The sequence below is a fragment of the Pimephales promelas genome, chromosome 14, assembly GCF_988280905.1.
Source record: "Pimephales promelas chromosome 14, fPimPro1.hap1.1, whole genome shotgun sequence".
Taxonomy (NCBI): domain Eukaryota; kingdom Metazoa; phylum Chordata; class Actinopteri; order Cypriniformes; family Leuciscidae; genus Pimephales; species Pimephales promelas.
In genome coordinates this window covers 3,039,867-3,057,503 of record NC_142782.1, presented here as the reverse complement: position 1 = coordinate 3,057,503, position 17,637 = coordinate 3,039,867, and the positions used below count along the sequence as shown (strand labels likewise).

Here is a 17,637-nt window from a genome sequence, read left to right as displayed (position 1 = left end):
GGTTATTTTTAATCTTTTTTAACCAGTTTCCAGCACTGGCTAACAAACAAATGCTCAAATCTATTTATTATGTTGGAAATAATATTTATAATAATTAATATTATGTTAACCCTTTATGACCTGCCATAGAACAATTTCACTAGAGTATATCTTTGCATTTTTACATGCTGTGCTGTCATTCTTTTGAGCATTTTCAAATGCCACACATCAAAATTATCCTTACTCTCCCAATTTGAAGGCTATGTTTGTAAAAAAAAAATCAATAGAAAGAAGATAAATATCTCAAAAGTGCAATAAACAAAAAGAAAAACAATTAACAAAAAATCTACATAATTTTATTCAATACAAAAAATTATAAATGTCAACCTTAAACTTGTCAATGTGAAAAACTTGCATTAAACAATTTAAAACTATACAGAATACATCAATTAGTTTTGAATATACACTCATTCAAAAAAGGGGGTAAAAATGCCATGTAAAATATTCAAGTACATTGAATGACGATTGAACACTAGGTGGCGCTATAACATGAAAAAAACATACTGTGTACACACAGTAAAACATACGTCAACACATGTACTGTGTTGAAGCCATCTATTACTACACTCCCAGTGTCCCTGAAAGCATTGATCTCTTCAATAAACAAGTCAGAACACGTGACATTAAATAATCATGAACATTTTCAGACAGATCGGACAAAATATGCCTATATAACAGTTAAAAAGGTGAAAATGATATTAATATGATGGTCTATTAAGCCAATAAGTGGTGTTTTACTGCCATCTGCTTTTCAAAATAGTCATTGTCACACTACTCAACTATAATTCATACTATGACTTTATTAATTCACTAATTTAACATTTGCAATCACATTTAGTCAAATATTAATATGACAACTCACATTAGGTCCTGAATATAAAAAATGTGTAATCTACACACTCTCATTCTGTTGTAGATAAATGATATTAATAATATGACATATTGTATATGAAGGCTGTAATTCCACTGTTGTCACTGGTTTTAATATAGTTTTATATCATAAGATTACAAATAAATATGTGAATGAATATGCTTATAGTTCAAATAACAAATAAACTATCCCAAACGTGTGTGTGTGTGTAAGCATGAAGCATGAATCATCTATTGAAGTAACAATTGAGTCACTTTGGATCCTATTCAAAATGTCTAAAGTATGAGTTTGTGTAGATGATAATAGCACTGTTGTCCACTAGATGGAGCAGCAGCATTAGACTTTTTTAAACTTTTTATTATTCTGCCGTAAAACACATCGTGCAGACCAAACCGTAAGTGCTGGAGCTCTGAAACTTTGTCAGATGGTAGTACAAAAATCAAGGAGAGGTTATCAGATTATGAGCCCGATTTGGCCCATAGGTGGCGCTATAACAACCAATTGCGCGAAACGGTTCATAACTCCTAAACCGTAAGTCGTACACTCAAGTGTCTTATATCATTGGAAAGCTGGTCACCTGACGAAAAAAACGTATATCTCCGATTTCATTTCCGCCTGGATAGATTTTTCGCCATTTTGAATTTTGTTGAAAAACTACTTTTGCGAACTAGTCCCTGGTTTTTTACCCGATCGGAACCAAACCAGTGCAGAAATGTTCTCTGGAGTCTGAAGATCAATAATTATTGAAAAAAGTAGAAATTTCTATTTCCGGTCGCTAGGGGACGCAAAATAAACGTTGTGGGAGGAGCCTATTTTACTAAAATGGCTATAACTCGAGAAGTAAATAAGATATCTTCACCAAACTCGATACACATGTGTAGGAGGTCAATTTGAGGTCAAACAAAAACAATGGTGACGATTGAACACTAGGTGGCGCTATAAAGTGAAAAAAACATAAATTCAACTGACCGTTTGTCCGATTGACTTGAAAATTGGTATGCAGTGTCGTGGTCCAAGGCCCCATCTATGTGTGTGAGGACATTGGTGTATCTCAAAAAACATGGCCGCCATTGGCCAATGAAATTTGAGCACCAATGAAACAAGGTTAACGGTGGCCGATTGGAACGAAACTCGATGGGCGTGTTAGACTCATGGCCTAAGAGGTCTGTAAGAGTTTTGAAAGAAATTGGCCACTAGTTGGCGCTAACGAGTTTATTGGCTCTGTAATCACGTGGAGTTGCACCCATGCCCACGAAATGCATATAATTGGATAGATCTCCTCATACTGAACCACTTTGCCAATAGAACCATTGCTGTCAATCAAATCGTCCATTAAATATTCACGAATATGTTAAAAACCTACATTTGCAAACTAGTCCCTGGTTTTTCGTCCAATCGGAACCAAATCAGTCTAGGCCTATTCTCTGGACTCTCTAAATCAATAGTTATCAAAAAAAATTTGAGATTTTACATTTGTTTTGCTATAACAGGGTCGTTTACTAAATGTGCGGGACAAAATGCACAGAAAAGCCTATAAATCCTAAAGGAAAACTCAGAACTTCACAAAAATTGATGAGCATATGTGTCATAACATGCCGAAGAAGCATGAACAGTTTCATGGAGATCGGACCATAGGTGGCGCTATAACTGTTAAAAAGCATAAAAACCATGTATTTCCAATGGTAAATTGCCTATATTGGCTGTAAATGGTGTTTTCCATCTATTATGTCAGTGGATAAATGTGTGTTATATAAAACTGAATGCCTTTTGATGCTGTTGTGCTTAAAGGCCTTAAAGGTCTGAACTGCTTGAACACCGATAAATGCTGCTTGCAGCTTTAATTTTCTTTATTGTTGTTATTTTGTTATTTAGATTTGAAATTGAAAAAGAGTAACATTTTAAATCAGACCAGAGGAGACCAGTATTCTTAATATAAATAAGTCAAATTAGGAATAACTCAAATAACTAAAGAAACCTTATATCTTACTTATACCAAAATAAAAGTTAAAGAGGTGAAATCAGATTTAAAATTAAATAGGAAGTATTAATTATAGTAGATAAAAGTAAGACAAAAAGGGTATAATTAGGATTTAAATAAGAGGAATTTATTTCTAGTTTATTTTCTTTCATCGACGTGTTTAATTTTTATTGTCTGTTTAAATATTTTCTTTTGTTTTAATTGCTTGTTGCTCTTTTCAAATACAACATACCTGGGTTTTTTTTTCCAACTTAAACAGTGTGTCCCTGTGGTTCTTTGCTGCTAACACGGTCTCTCAAGCGAATTCTGACCTTCTGATTGCTGGTCCGTAGATTGAAGCTGTCTTACTGAGGAGAGCGAGGGTAACACATTTGCCACGACACAGGTTACATTGTGGTTTGGTCATATGAATGTAATGAAATTACAGGCATGCGACGTTGTAGTTACGTTTGTCAATTGGTAAAGTCATGAAGTGACCAAAAAGTACGAATACATTATGTATACTGTTACGTCGTGTGTTAGCAGGGTAATATTGGTTCTAAGAGTTTTTAATGGATCATGCATTGTAAGGGATCATGCATTGTCTTATAGACACAATGTCTAATGCAAATAATGGATTTTTTCTTTTAATTCCTTCTGAGCAGGTAAATGCAAGGTCGTGAATTTGACATTAAATTTTAAAAAGGAGCCGTAATGAAAGTGGGCTACCTAAACTAAACCTGCATGGGCCCAAAGGTGCAAAATCTGCTCTGGGCCCGAATGGGATGGCCCACAGTGGGCCATCATGGGCTTAATGTGGGCAGCCCGCTAGTGTGGTGGCACCATTGACCTTTTTAGATAGGCCTATGCAAAAAAAAAAAAAAAAAGCTTAAGTTTCTGGCTTTTATATGGAATTATATGGAGTATAATAGCATATTAAAGTGTGTGTGTGTGTGTGTGTGAGAGAGAGAGAGAGAGAGAGAGAGAGAGAGAGAGAGAGAGAGAGAGAGAGAGAGAGAGAGAGAGAACTCACCTTAATGCATCTGAGAAAATCAAAATATGCACCTCAGCTCTCAGAACTACATGGAGTAAACAAAAACAAAGTAAGTGTATTTATGCATCTGCTGCCTTTTGATGGTGATATCCATTGAATCCATATATCTATCCATCCATCCATCCATCCATCCATCCATCCATCCATCCATCCATCTATCTATCTATCTATCTATCTATCTATCTATCTATCTATCTATCTATCTATCTATCTATCTATCTATCAATTCAATTCAGAAAGCTTTATTGGCATGACAAAAAAATACATTTTGTATTGCCAACGCGTCAAAACAACATAGAAAATGATTTAGAACATTTAGTAAACAAAATATTAAAACTGATATCATAAAACAATAATAATAAAACAAGCAAATTAATAAATATACATAAAAAATAAAAAAGAACATTATTGAACATTCTATCTATCTATCTATCTATCTATCTATCTATCTATCTATCTATCTATCTATCTATCTATCTATCTATCTATCCCTGTCGAAACACTTGTGAAACACTCAGAAATATTTCAGTCACATGGTGTTTTGAATCACGCTTCGGATCAAGTTCGCAACAGCTGCGCTTCAGGATCTCGAAAAGCTTCGGAACGTTAGTTTCGCGTTGAAGAGTTACTATCGTGGGCTTTTCAGTGAACCGATGAACAAAATGTTTCTCAAATTTGTTTTACTCTGTTTTTGTTTCTGGCGTCTGGATGGTGAGTTTTAAATGTGTTTTTATGACTTCAGTTGTTTCTGTTCTGATGTGATAAATTACTAATGAACTTGCTTGGTTAAAGGGTACATATCATGCTTTTAAATCATTCATTTTTACATATAAATCATACCGTTGTGGTCTATATAAAACATAACTGCAATGCTTGGGTCTGAATTCCTCATTATTATTGATGTGTGTCTTTGAGCGAACCGTTTCAAACGCGGCCCCTTAAAAAGGAGATGCGTCATACCCCGCTCTCCAGGTCGATGAGTTCACGGTCAGTTCAACTCCCCCGTTCGGCCATTATTGTAGTTTGATTAGAGATATACGATCAAAGAACATTTTTATTCACACGTTAATAAAATGTCAACAACAGAAGACTTGTCCATCAAGCCTTACATATTTGAGCCAGAGCGAGCGAGTTGATAAAGACGACGAACCTGCATATGAACCTGCCGAATTATATGAGTTAACTGTTTTGTGTTATTAGTGAAAGTCGACTATTTCTCTTGTTAAAACAAGCACACTGACAAGATACATGACTACGGTCTAATCTTACCACACAAAAAAATCTATATTGACAATATGATACGTTTAGAAAAGCATCAGAAAACAACGCAGCTAAATGCAATATTATGAAGCTGCAGACTCGGAGCCTGCATCTACAGTCCCCCACCGAGGGTCCCGCATTCTCAGACCCCTCGTTTTTCGAACACAGCGCCTCCTGCTGTTCAAAAGATCGAATAACACCCGCACACACAGTACAGAGCACAATATCCAAATGCAATTAAAAACAATAGGATGCAATATTACGGTCTCCAAATAAATTATCCAATAAATATTTGCGTTCCCTGCTTAATGCATGTGCAAAAAAACTAATTGTTACTGATGGAAGGGATACAATTACAGATTGAACTTTAGAAAATCTAAACTTTTCTAAGAATCTTTAGAAAAATATATGTGATATTATATTGCTACAATGTTTTTTTTATATTTTTTTTTATTCAAATTCCAAATTTTCTTTCAGTTCAACTTATAATGGTCTAATTAACATTACCATGCTAACATTACAAAATCTGTTTTTTTTTATATTTTGAATGCGAAGCAAAACAAATCAGAATAGACAAAACACCAATAATAAACAATTCCTACTTTATTTAATGATCACCTAAACATCATCTTGCTGTAAAGAAAAAAAGAAGAAAAAACTGTGTTCGTGACTTTACTTTTCGTCTTCAATTGCATTAAAAAAATAAATAAATTTATAAGTCGCTTTGCATAATCATAAAATGACGTTGCTGGGTTCGGCAGGGGCAACTCCATCGATGTATGGTGTACCCTGGAATAGCCTACAACATAGGACCGATAGCACATGTCTTATGATGCTTATGTTTAAGTTGCTAAATTATAAACGTAAGCTATCTAAATATTTTTTGGGGGAAGAGGGCGAAAAAACATCAATTAACGGCTCAAATCTTGTTAAAAACTAACTTTACAAATATTCAATAGACTATTCATAGGCTATGTTGTATCGATGAGCTAAATTAGTTTTATTAAAAAATAAATCAAACGAGTAGGCTACGATTCGCTAAATAAAATTGAAGATAGCCTACTCACGTTCTTCACATTTTTATCCGATATAATTTGATAGGAGGCGCTGTCTCGAAAAACGAGGGGTCTGAGAATGCGGGACTCTGTCTGGGTGCAGGGGGACTGTAGATGCCGGTCTCCGAGTCTGCAGCTTCATACTACTCGCTAAATGACCATTGATGAAGCTCAAGAACAATAATACTGCAGACGTGTAACCTTACTTCAAAACAGACACAAAGAAAGACAAAGGTACTGCTAAACCATGACCACCATGTGTTTTAATAAAGTAAAGTATTTTTATTAACGATATTTACAGCTTATGGAAATGCTCTGTTCGTCGTCTCCAAAAATAGAAGGAATTTACCTCTCATTCAGACGAAGTCAATCGGCAAACCCTTCTTTATACTGGCGAAAAGTTGGAGTGGGAATCCTCGAAGTGCTTCACATACATCCAACAACCGAACATTTTGACTTGCCCTTTCTTAACTCCTGCATCATTGAGCTCGGACTACAACGGAGCGAGAAATAATAATGGCGGATTGCTCGAAGTTTTGGACCGGTAATCAATGTCCTTATTTGTCAGTTCCGCTGCAAATACGGTGACGCACTTGCTCAAAAAACGTCATAGAAAACAGAAAGATCTGAACAGGTTGAAAAATATGACCAAAACAGAATATAAAGATATAAACGAAGCACCTGAAGAGAATAATTTCATCTTTTCTATACTTATAAACACTCCAAATATACAACAAAATGCATTTAAGGGCTAAAAAAGTGGATTTTGCATGATATGTCCCCTTTAACAGATTCAATCTTCCCGGGTCATTAAACGTTGTTACTACACAAATAACACCTCTTTTTAATCGTAGTAACATAAACAAGCAGCTACAACCTAATTTTCCTCTAAACAAGCTTTCCTTCACAGTGGACAAAAATATATTGACCTCTAAGCGCAGGCTGAGAGAGAGAGAGAGAGAGAGAGAGAGAGAGAGAGAGAGAGAGAGAGAGAGAGAGATCCGAAGGGAGCGTCTGCAAAGTGCAAAACCCGACAAGTGTTACTACGAAAACAGTCAATAACTTCACTGTCACACACACTATAGTGTCACCAAATTCAGTTCACACACCACTGCTCTCCTGATGGTTATACTACAACACTTATTTAGGTATAACATTTTTTTATTAAAAATATATTATTATTATATATTATAATATATTTTGAATATTTTGAATATTATTAAAAATATTCAATAACTTCAGTGTAATTCACTGTATTGTTGCCAAATTCATTTCACACGTCACTGCTGTCCTGATGGTTATACTGCAACACTTATAGTGAAGCAGAAATATGTTGCTGGTCACGTAACTCGCGCTGTTGCGACTTGTAAGCGACCCATAATGTGAGCCACAGTAGGCCTACATATGACAGATTATTTTAGCATGATGTATTTCCCATTGATAATACAGTGCAAATAGTTCCAACCAGCTGTTTGTTTGTTGTAGTCCTTTTCTTTTAAAACAATTAGCCTACCTTCCTTTGCTTTGAACTTTGAGCGTTGTAACTTTGTCAATGTTGTTTATGCTCAAACAGCAACATTACACACAAGCTAAGGTCAGAAAAGTGAAATCATACTTTACTAGTACCCCTTTAAAGTGACACTCAGAGTGTCGAATAATCAGTGAACAAACAAACAAACGACGGTCACACACATCAACACTGTCACAGATGTTTCAGATAATTTTACTAAAAAACAGCTATAACATCAGAGGATCTGTCATTTTATCACTGAAGCAGTTTTGAAGAGTTTGTCTTTTCATATTATTAGACTGAAACCGATGAAGAGAATGTTTCTCAAATTTTGCTCTGTTGTGTTTGTGGCGTTTGGTTGGTGAGTTTAAATGTGTTTTTACGTTTCTGTTCTGATGACATGTGATAAATTACTAATTTAATTCGAGAGGATCATCATTCACTGTTATTCTCATATATTAATAATTGAACTGTGATTGTCAGATCAAGTTTGAATTCAGCTCTAAACTCAATTATTAGTGATTGATTAAAATAATATAAATATGAAGCTCAGATAATCAACAGCATTAGTTTCAGTGTGACGTTAAACATTAAAGTAAAAGTGTATTTTTTAGTTATTATTCCATATATAAATATATTTCTCTTTTCATTCATCATCTTTTGTCTTTGTAATGCTGGAGAATATTATTAATTTCACATTAAATTGATTAAAAGTATTTTAGTGAAGCTTCATCAAACCAACATCAAGTGATTTTAAAGCTTTAATCTGTGAAAAACTCTGTTCTTCAGGAGGGGTTACTGAGGTAGTGTCAGTGATGGACGGAGATTCAGTCTCTCTAAACTCTGACACTGAAAAGGAGGATGATGATGTGATTCAGTGGAGGTTTGTAGATGAAGACACATTAATCACAGAAATCAATAAACGGTTCGACAGAATCACTGTATATGATGATGTTCTTGATAGGAGATTCAGAGACAGACTGAAGCCGGACAATCAAACTGGATCTCTGACCATCACAAACACCACACCTGAACATGCTGGAGATTATGAACTACAGATCAACAGTGAGATCAAGAGTTTCAGTATCATTGTCGACGGTGAGTAAACCTTTTAAATGATACAGTCCCACATATGGGATTTGCAATGTTCAGTGTCACATAACTGTCAGATTTAAACTGTTCAGACAATTGGTTTGACCTGTTTTAATGACAAAATTAAATTAAACTCATTGCTTTATGATATTGTTTATTTCAGTAACTCTAAACTCTGATAGTAATAGTATTTTACAGTAATCATCAGGATTGTGAAATGTATGCGATGTTTGATAGAGAGCAACGCAGTGTTGACTGAACCGGCTAATATGATCTCACTTCCTGGTTCCAGTAAGAGCTCGAACTGCTGGAGTTTGCTTGGTTACGCTTTAGATTACAGCCCACAAATACTGCGTATTTAAAACAAATTTACAGGGTAACTTTCGGTAATTATAGTGTACCTACAACCATGGGTGACGGGAGCAAAAAAAAGTGTGAAAAAAAAAAGAGACAGGAGCCATCTTAAAAAATAGTCTCGATAAGTCGATCCCCGAATGCCGTTCATACAGTTCAGAAGTTCGTTGAACTTCATACAGTTCAGCTCACTCAGCACGACGTTCGGGGATCGACTTATCGAGACTATTTTTTCGAGACTAAGTGAACTGTCTTCATAAAATATCTTCTTATTAAACGGTCTGTACACTTACAAAGTTCTCAATGCTTCGTTTTGCATGTATGGACCCTCATTATGTTATTGCGTTAGTGTGGGGCTATTTTGAGCCTTGTTAGTGGTATAAACTAGCGATTTCTTTTTACTTAGTCAATGCCCCCATTAGCATTATACGCTTAACAGTTTTTAGAGATAAAACTCTTTACATTCGATTATCATGAAAACAAATCTCAGAGAACGGTTGACTAGGTACCGATGTTTTATTAGACCAAAGGTTCATTGTTCGCCGGAGTTCTCCTTTAAGATCTTGCGAAGAGCTGAATGTCAACCGTAAGGACAGGAAGCGACGAATGAAGGAGAGGACAGATTTCACCAAGAATCCTTTCAAAAATCTGTCAAAACTTCTGGGCGACGTAAGATCAGGGGAGTTGAAAGCAACAAAGGAGGAGGTGGAGGAGCACCTTCGTCAGGTCCACAGTGACCCCAGAAAGGATGACAGCCTGGAGGAGATGGAGAAACTCATACAACCAGCAGAACCAGCTATCCCCTTTAGAGCTGAGGAACCGAGCTGGCAGGAGGTGAACACCTTTCTCAGGAAGACCAGAGCAAAATCAGCCCCAGGGCCGAATGGCATTCCATATAAGTTGTACAAGTATTGTGAAAGGCTCAAGAGACAACTTTGGAAGCTACTGAGAGTTGCATGGAAGAAGGACTTCCTTGCTCATAGTTGGCTGGTCGCTGAGGGATGCTTCATCCCTAAGGAAGGAAACTCTATAGGGATTAAGCAATTCCGTACCATCTCACTCCTTAATGTCGAAGGCAAGATTTTTCTTGGGATTTTGGCGAAGACACTGACCACCTTTATGATGGACAACGGGTACATGGACACGTCTGTCCAAAAAGGGGGAGTTCCAGGGGTGGCAGGCTGTCTTGAGCACACCAGCATGATCACTAAGATTATCGAAGATGCAAAGAAGAACCGTAGTGACCTCGCAGTTCTGTGGCTGGATTTAACAAATGCATTTGGAACGATACCCCACAAGCTGGTGCATCTGACGTTGAAGACCTACCATGTCCCTGAGCGATTCCGGAAGCTCTTGCAGCATTACTATGACAACTTCAACATGCGCTTCTCCTGTGGAGACTTTACCACTGAATGGCAGAGGCTAGAGGTGGGCATTGTCACTGGATGCACAGTGATTTTAGTGCATCCCATCTCAGTGATTTTGTTTTCAGCAGCGATGAACCTTCTCGTTAAATCAGCAGAGAAGTTGCGTCGAGGCGCAGTGTTGGCAAGTGGCATCCAGCAGATACCTATAAGAGCATTTATGGACGACCTCACCATCACGGCAAAATCAGTACCTGAAGAGAGATGGATCTTGGAGGATCTGGTTGAACTCACCGATTGGGCAAGGATGGATTTCAAACCAGAAAAGTCCAGAAGCCTGGTATTGAGGAAGGGGCGCATCCAGGACTCTCGGTGAAGAGTTTGGGGAAATGGTACAGGGCAGACCTCAATGATAAGCAGAGTGTGAGGGAGATGATTATCCAAGTAGATACCTGGATGACATCCCTAGAGAAGAGTGGCCTACCCGGCAAGTATAAGGCCTGGGGTTACCAACACGGGGTACTTCCTAGGCTGCTCTGGCCATTGCTTGTTTATGAGGTACCTGTCTCTACCGTCGAGGGATTGGAGAGGAGGATTAACACCTATTTGAGGAGGTGGCTGGGCGTCCCAAGAAGCTCCATTGGCTTGTATAGCACAGGCAGCAAGCTGCAGCTGCCAGTGACATCAGTGGTCGAGGAGTATAAGGCGACAAAGACATGCCAGGCCATGATGCTGCGAGACAGCAAAGACGAAAGAGTATGCCAAGCAGGTATTGTGGTCAGGACAGGTCGTAAATGTTTAGGGTCTATATACTTTTATAAAAAATTCTCATTAGTATTTTAAGAAAACACCATTTTACCTGGTCAAAATCAGCTCTTGTTTTCAGCAAGCTGTTTGAGTGTTATATGCCTTTAAATAATAAACCCCGCCCCTCTGTTCTGAGGGCGTGAAAGCACGTGGAGTGTTGCCTTGACAACAGTTGAAGGTTTTGGAGAATGACAGCGGGAGTCTCTGAGGACAAATCTGCGCAACCGTAACGTTATCAGTTTGAACTGGAGTAACTGTTTACCAGAACAAGATGACGGCCGCAAAGAAGTTCGACAATTAGGCTTGAGGACGTTTCTGAATGGTTGGTTAACATAATGTTTCTTTGATCTATCTTTGCATGCACTGGCAGGGTAGAGTAGTGAGATACGAACGCTGTGTGTTTAACTTTACTGATGTATACGTTAGTTCATTGACAGATTGACGTTACAATAATGGTCATGAAAAACTTTTTCCCCGTGATTTGCAAAGATTAATATAAAGATTAATAAAACTTTAGGTGCAGACGGAACATAAACAGTTGGTACTGATTAATTTTTCAGGAGCAGCTTCTTAGCAAAACCAGCTTTATACTGATCCTCGTTTATAAAGCAGTCTGGTAAGAATTGATTCGTGCAAACAAGAAAGTATTGACGTTGATCGTGGGGAATATTCCCATCTTAAACAAAACGTAGCCACTGCGTCTTCAGCGGTTCAAATTTAGGAACATCAGAATGCTTTCTGTTTGTTATTGCACCCAAGAACAGAGCAACACAATCGCTTAGACGCCATTCTGCTCCAGTGTATCAACAATGACAGTCTATGATGACAGCTCGCTCAGGGCAGGTCTGTGTTGAAACACTGCTGTCAATCAACAACCGCGGGAGGGGCGTGCGACCGTGTGACGTCACACGGTCGAACGGCTCGATTTGAGGCAGGGGAAAACAAATAAGGAGATTAAAACAAAACCACTGAGTGTTTTTTTATCATTAAATGATGGTTGTGTACAGCCACCGACAACACACATTGCAGTACAATCAACTTGTAAAAGTGCATTTACCATTATATGACCCCTTTAATCTGTGAAAAACTCTGTTCTTCAGGATTGCTTGTGGTAGTGCTAGTGAAGGAGGGAGATTCAGTCTCTCTAAACTCTGACACTGTAATGAAGGATGATGATGTGATTCAGTGGAGGTTTGGAAATGAAGACACATTAATAGCTGAAATCAATAAACAGGCCCACAGAATCACTGTATATGATGATGTTCTTGATGGGAGATTCAGAGACAGACTGAAGCTGGACAAACAAACTGGATCTCTGACCATCACAAACACCACAACTGAACATGATGGACTTTATAAACTACTGAAGTATTTGAAAAGATTCTCAACAAAATCATTTAGAGTTTCTGTCTATGGTGAGTAGAGATCATTTGTCTTCTCCTTTAAATATTCTTATTTACTATTTACATATTGAATCATTGAATCGTTTTTAGTTTGAGATCACAGACCATATAAAAACTCACTTGGAACCGAATATAAGATTGTTTGATTAGATTTGATCATATTTTTGTTTATTCAGAAATATTAGTTGATGTCAGTGCTGATAATAGTGTGTACTATTGACTGATCTGAGGGCTGTTTCACAAAAGCAGAATTTAGAAATCCAGGATAAGAGATAAAGCTGGGCTTGACCTAGTGTGATCAGTGCATCCTGGCTTTATCAGTTTCACAAAGCCCAAACCAGGCTCAGCAGGAGCAGCTATGTCAAGCCAGGTGTAAGTAATTCAGATAAGTGGGAGTCAACAGCTTTCTTCAACAGACCACACAGTCCATCACAGATTCATTGATGCTACAATGGATAAGTTGCGTACGCCATACTTCAAGTGTTGGGTGTAACTAATCACAAAGTAATTAGTTACTGTAATTTAATTACTTTTCCTTGAAAATGTAAAGTAAGGGATTACTCTTCATTTATCTGTAATTTACTTACAGTTACTTCTGATGTAATTGAGGTAAAAACTGTGTATAGATCAATCCGATCTCACAGCGATCCGTATGCATTTTATGAGCAATCTAAATATTATGACCGCACTCGTACAAATTCGTATGAATTATTGTAAAATATGTATGAAAAAAGTGTGAAATTTCATGAGATCAGACAAAACAATAGTGGGTTTAACATCAAAATGTAGCCTATTGTCTGATGCTAAAAAGTATTTTTATAATGTAACCTTCTCCACCTTGGTCAGTTTAAGGATAATTCATGCAATTTTATAGGATTTATTTGAAAGAATTAAAACAGATTCATGTCTATCCTTGTATTATTCAGCTGGCTGAGATTGATATGGGATTTTGAAAGTAATTAGTAATTAAAAGTAATTAAATACTTTTTAGAGAGAGTAATTAGTACAGTAATCTAATTACACTGTTGAAGAGGTAATTAGTAACTAGTAATTAATTACTTTTTTAGAGTAACTTAACCAACACTGCTGACAGCTGATTAATTTATTTTCCTCTTTTTTGTTACACATCCTATCAATATTTATACAGAACAAACACGACTGGACCAAAGAGGACCTGGCAACAGGTCAAGATCAAATATCAGAACTGGTAAGTGTCTGATAAAATTTTGGGACCCAACAGTCTGCACAGGTAGCGGATGCCACCCTCAGAAGGGTAGAGTGGGGAAACGCCCCCCAAGGGGCATAGTTTCTCTTTATCATAATTACTACAGTTAACATATTTCTGTTCATCACATTCTTTATTTTACATTTTAATGCAGTATAACTAGGCCGCAAAATCAAAATATTTGAACAAAACATGAAAAAATTACTTCAAGTGAGCATTAGCTAGCTTGGTGAATGCAATGATGGAAGGTGGTTAGGTGACCCAATGATATAACTATTAATATACTAATTTATGTTTAATATTTATTTAGGGTTTTCTGTTTTTCTTGATGATAGTGATGAACAAATACTACATCAATTATAGGCCTCATGTAGAAATCAAAATATTCAAATGTTAGAAATGTGGCTATTTTGTACATTCCTGAAATAAATATTAATAGGTATATTATGTTGTTGCATTACTTGCCTTTTACTTTTAGAGATTAAAACTATGTTCATTTTGCTGTTGATCTATGAAGGAAACTGGTTGGTAAGAAAGGGGGCATTTTACCCCACCGCTGGGTTGAGCAATTTTAATATTTGGTAAAAAACTCCTGCCAAAGACACTCAAAACTGGGATGGCAATTCTAGTCACATTTATATTTTGTTTTACAGTAATGTCACATTTTCCTTAAGGGGGGCGTTTTCCCCCACTCTACCCTGACGCTCTTGCAGGTAATTGTCGGGAAAAGCCAATGGGTCGGACCTGTCCCGAAACAAAGGCCTTCTCAATATAAGTGCTTCATCATCTACATCTACGATGTTATCCAAAAATGGGCATGCCATCGTAAAGGACGAAACATGTGTTTAGAGCTACTTATATTGCCTGACTTGATTGACAAAACTTTTGCTTATGGATAATTATTATTATAGTTAATAATGGTAGGCTACCATCATAATGTTACAATAATAATAGTAGGTTACTTGACTGAATGCCAATATGTATCTGAGGTATTTTAATGCAGGCTGATAAAATTGCGCTGAACACATAGATGACAAAACGGAATAACTGACAAAACACATTGGATTCTGATCTGCATGACCGCTGACTGAACAGATAAGGCACGAGGATTGACTAAGCCTTGTTGTTAGCCTGGTCTGAAGCAGGCTAGCTGCACAAAATAAATCGCCATGGTAACTTATGCGCTACTGCTTTCGTGAAACCGAGTCCCGGCTTAATTCAGCCAGGATATCTGGAAAATTCCGGCTTAATCTGCTATCTTGGTTTTGTGAAATAGCCCTCCGATGTCAGTTTGATGTGTTTATTCCTCAGACTCTGCCCACTGTTGTGGTCCTACTGAAGCTGTGGTCCGATTGGTCCCTGCTCTGGTGGGTGTGGCTACTGTCATCATTCTGGTTTGACATCAGATCCAGAAGAGCTGAACCAGATCAAGCACATATTCAAACATCAGGTACATGATTGATGATGTTATTTATCACAAACTGATTTTGCATATATAAATGTATGTCAGTTATATTTATGCCTAGATATGTTAAAGGGTTAGTTCACCCAAAAATGAAAATTAAGTCATTAATTACTCACCCCCATGCTGTACCAACCCCGTAAGACCTTCGTTCATCTTCGGAACACAAATAAAGATATTTTTGATTGAATCTGAGAGCTAGATCAGTCCTCCATAGACTGCCTAAGGGACTGGCTCTTGACGGCCCATAAAGTCATTAAAGAAAAGGTTTAAATATTCCATGTGCCTACAGCGGCTCAATTATACGTTTATCAAGCGACGAGACTACTCTTTGTGCGAAAAAAACATAAATAACGACTTAATTCTACTATTCTATTACTTCCTTATGGGCGCATGATGCGCGAGAACTGAGACGAGGACGTTCTCCTTCTACTACTTCTTCTTACCGGCTGCTCCGCTTAGGAGTTTTACCGCCCCCCGTTAGCAATGGGAATGCTAACGCAAGTGAAGTTCTGCTACAAGATGTCAGCTCCCGCGAGGCTTCAACTTCCGGTCGATGGATTTCCCCCAAGGGGGGCATCAGCCGGAAGCTTAAGCTGCCTCCGGGGGCCGCTGCTGTTAGCATCCCATTGACTCCCCTTCATTTTGGCGTCACTTTGACAGCGAATAACTTCTGAGGCGTCCAAAGACTCCATTTATCCATTATTTATTTCTAAAGAAACACGACAATGTATAAAAAGGCTACATTACTTTGTATGTTACGTTATGGTCACGTAGAAGCCGTTCTTGTAAAAATAGGCTAAAAATTGCGTCATAACCACTCGACTGTCCGTTGCACAGTAGAGAATTACCGTACAGACAGGAAGAGAAACTTGCACAGGCTCGCAGGCAATCTTTTACTGTCTAAAGTCAGTCCATATGGCATAAATAGAAGCAAAACGACAAAATAACTAATCAGAATACTTACCAAAAGTTGCTCCAGGTCGCGCTTCGCCGTCTCTGTGCACGATTAAAATTTCTCTCTGTTTGTTTGCTCACGTGACATCTACGTCGTCAAGCTCAGTTTGAGCCTGCGCAGAACGCTTGGCTATCAGGAAGTGAGTGCCCATGTTGAGCTTCAGCTCTCTCCGTTGAAATCAACGGGGTCGCTGTGTCCATTTCTTTTACTGTCTATGTTACCCCCTTGTTCGGAACGTTCAGAACCCATATGTTGCGCAATGCGCATGCGCGGGTAACACAATGAACGAATCACTCCCTGAGACAACTCGGTAGTCCCGAGTCATATTAAAGATTCGTTCAAAATGAACGAATCGTTCATGAACGATACATCACAGCCCTTTACTGTCTATGATCACAGCCACACATGTGGTTCACAATCTCTCTCTTCACTGAGCTGGCGCACATATGACGACAGCACTAATCATGAAAAGCATTTAACATTCATAATGTTTAAACTTAAAACATTATTTCCATTACATAAATGTGCAAACAAGTTCCAACTACTTATACAGCATACATGCTTTACATGTGTTATATTGCACACTCTATACTCAATTATGAATATCATTGACCATCCAAATTTGAGGCTTCTGGTCATTCCTAGGATATCTAAGTCCACTAAAGGAGGGAGGGCGTTCTCGCATTTAGCTCCTAAACTCTGGAATAGCCTTCCCTTCCTGATATTGATCGAGGCTCTGACGCCCTGTCCAAGTTTAAAGTTAAAGACGCATCTCTTTAGCCAAGCATTCACATTATGCTTAGCCTACCTTTTATTCCTCTGCTGAATCAGATCGAATACATTTATTTAATGCATTTTAATTTATGCTAATTATTTCCCATTTGCTTTTCTGCTGTTATGGCGTTCGTCAGCTCCAGTTTGTATCCAACCTCTCACGGAGACTTCAGATGCCCCAACGCCTGTGAAGAGACGACTCAATGCCGGCGATATGTTTATATGCCCTAAATGATTACATGATTAACTAAATGTATTTTTCCATGTACATTTCTGAAATGCACTTTCTGTAAAGCTGCTTTGAAACAATATGTATTGTGAAATACGCTATACAGATAAATTTGAATTGAATTGAATTTAAAATGTTATTACACTTCATTTTAGCTAATAGCTACTGTCTGTGTCTGTCTCACTGAAAAGCTTGCGTGCCAAAGTCATTCATTTCATTGGAT

General features: G+C 37.6%; 1 protein-coding gene across 1 annotated transcript; it reads left to right on the top strand.

Moving 5' to 3' along the window:
• Positions 1-11,369: 11,369 nt before the first annotated feature.
• LOC148973620 (uncharacterized) lies at positions 11,370-17,592 on the top strand. The gene is made up of 4 exons (XM_089119271.1): positions 11,370-12,778; positions 13,914-13,973; positions 15,303-15,441; positions 17,323-17,592. Exons 1-3 carry the CDS (start codon positions 12,427-12,429, stop codon positions 15,389-15,391), a joined length of 501 nt encoding a protein of 166 aa, XP_088975397.1. The 5' UTR covers positions 11,370-12,426; the 3' UTR covers positions 15,392-15,441; positions 17,323-17,592.
• The last annotated feature ends 45 nt before the right edge of the window (positions 17,593-17,637 follow it).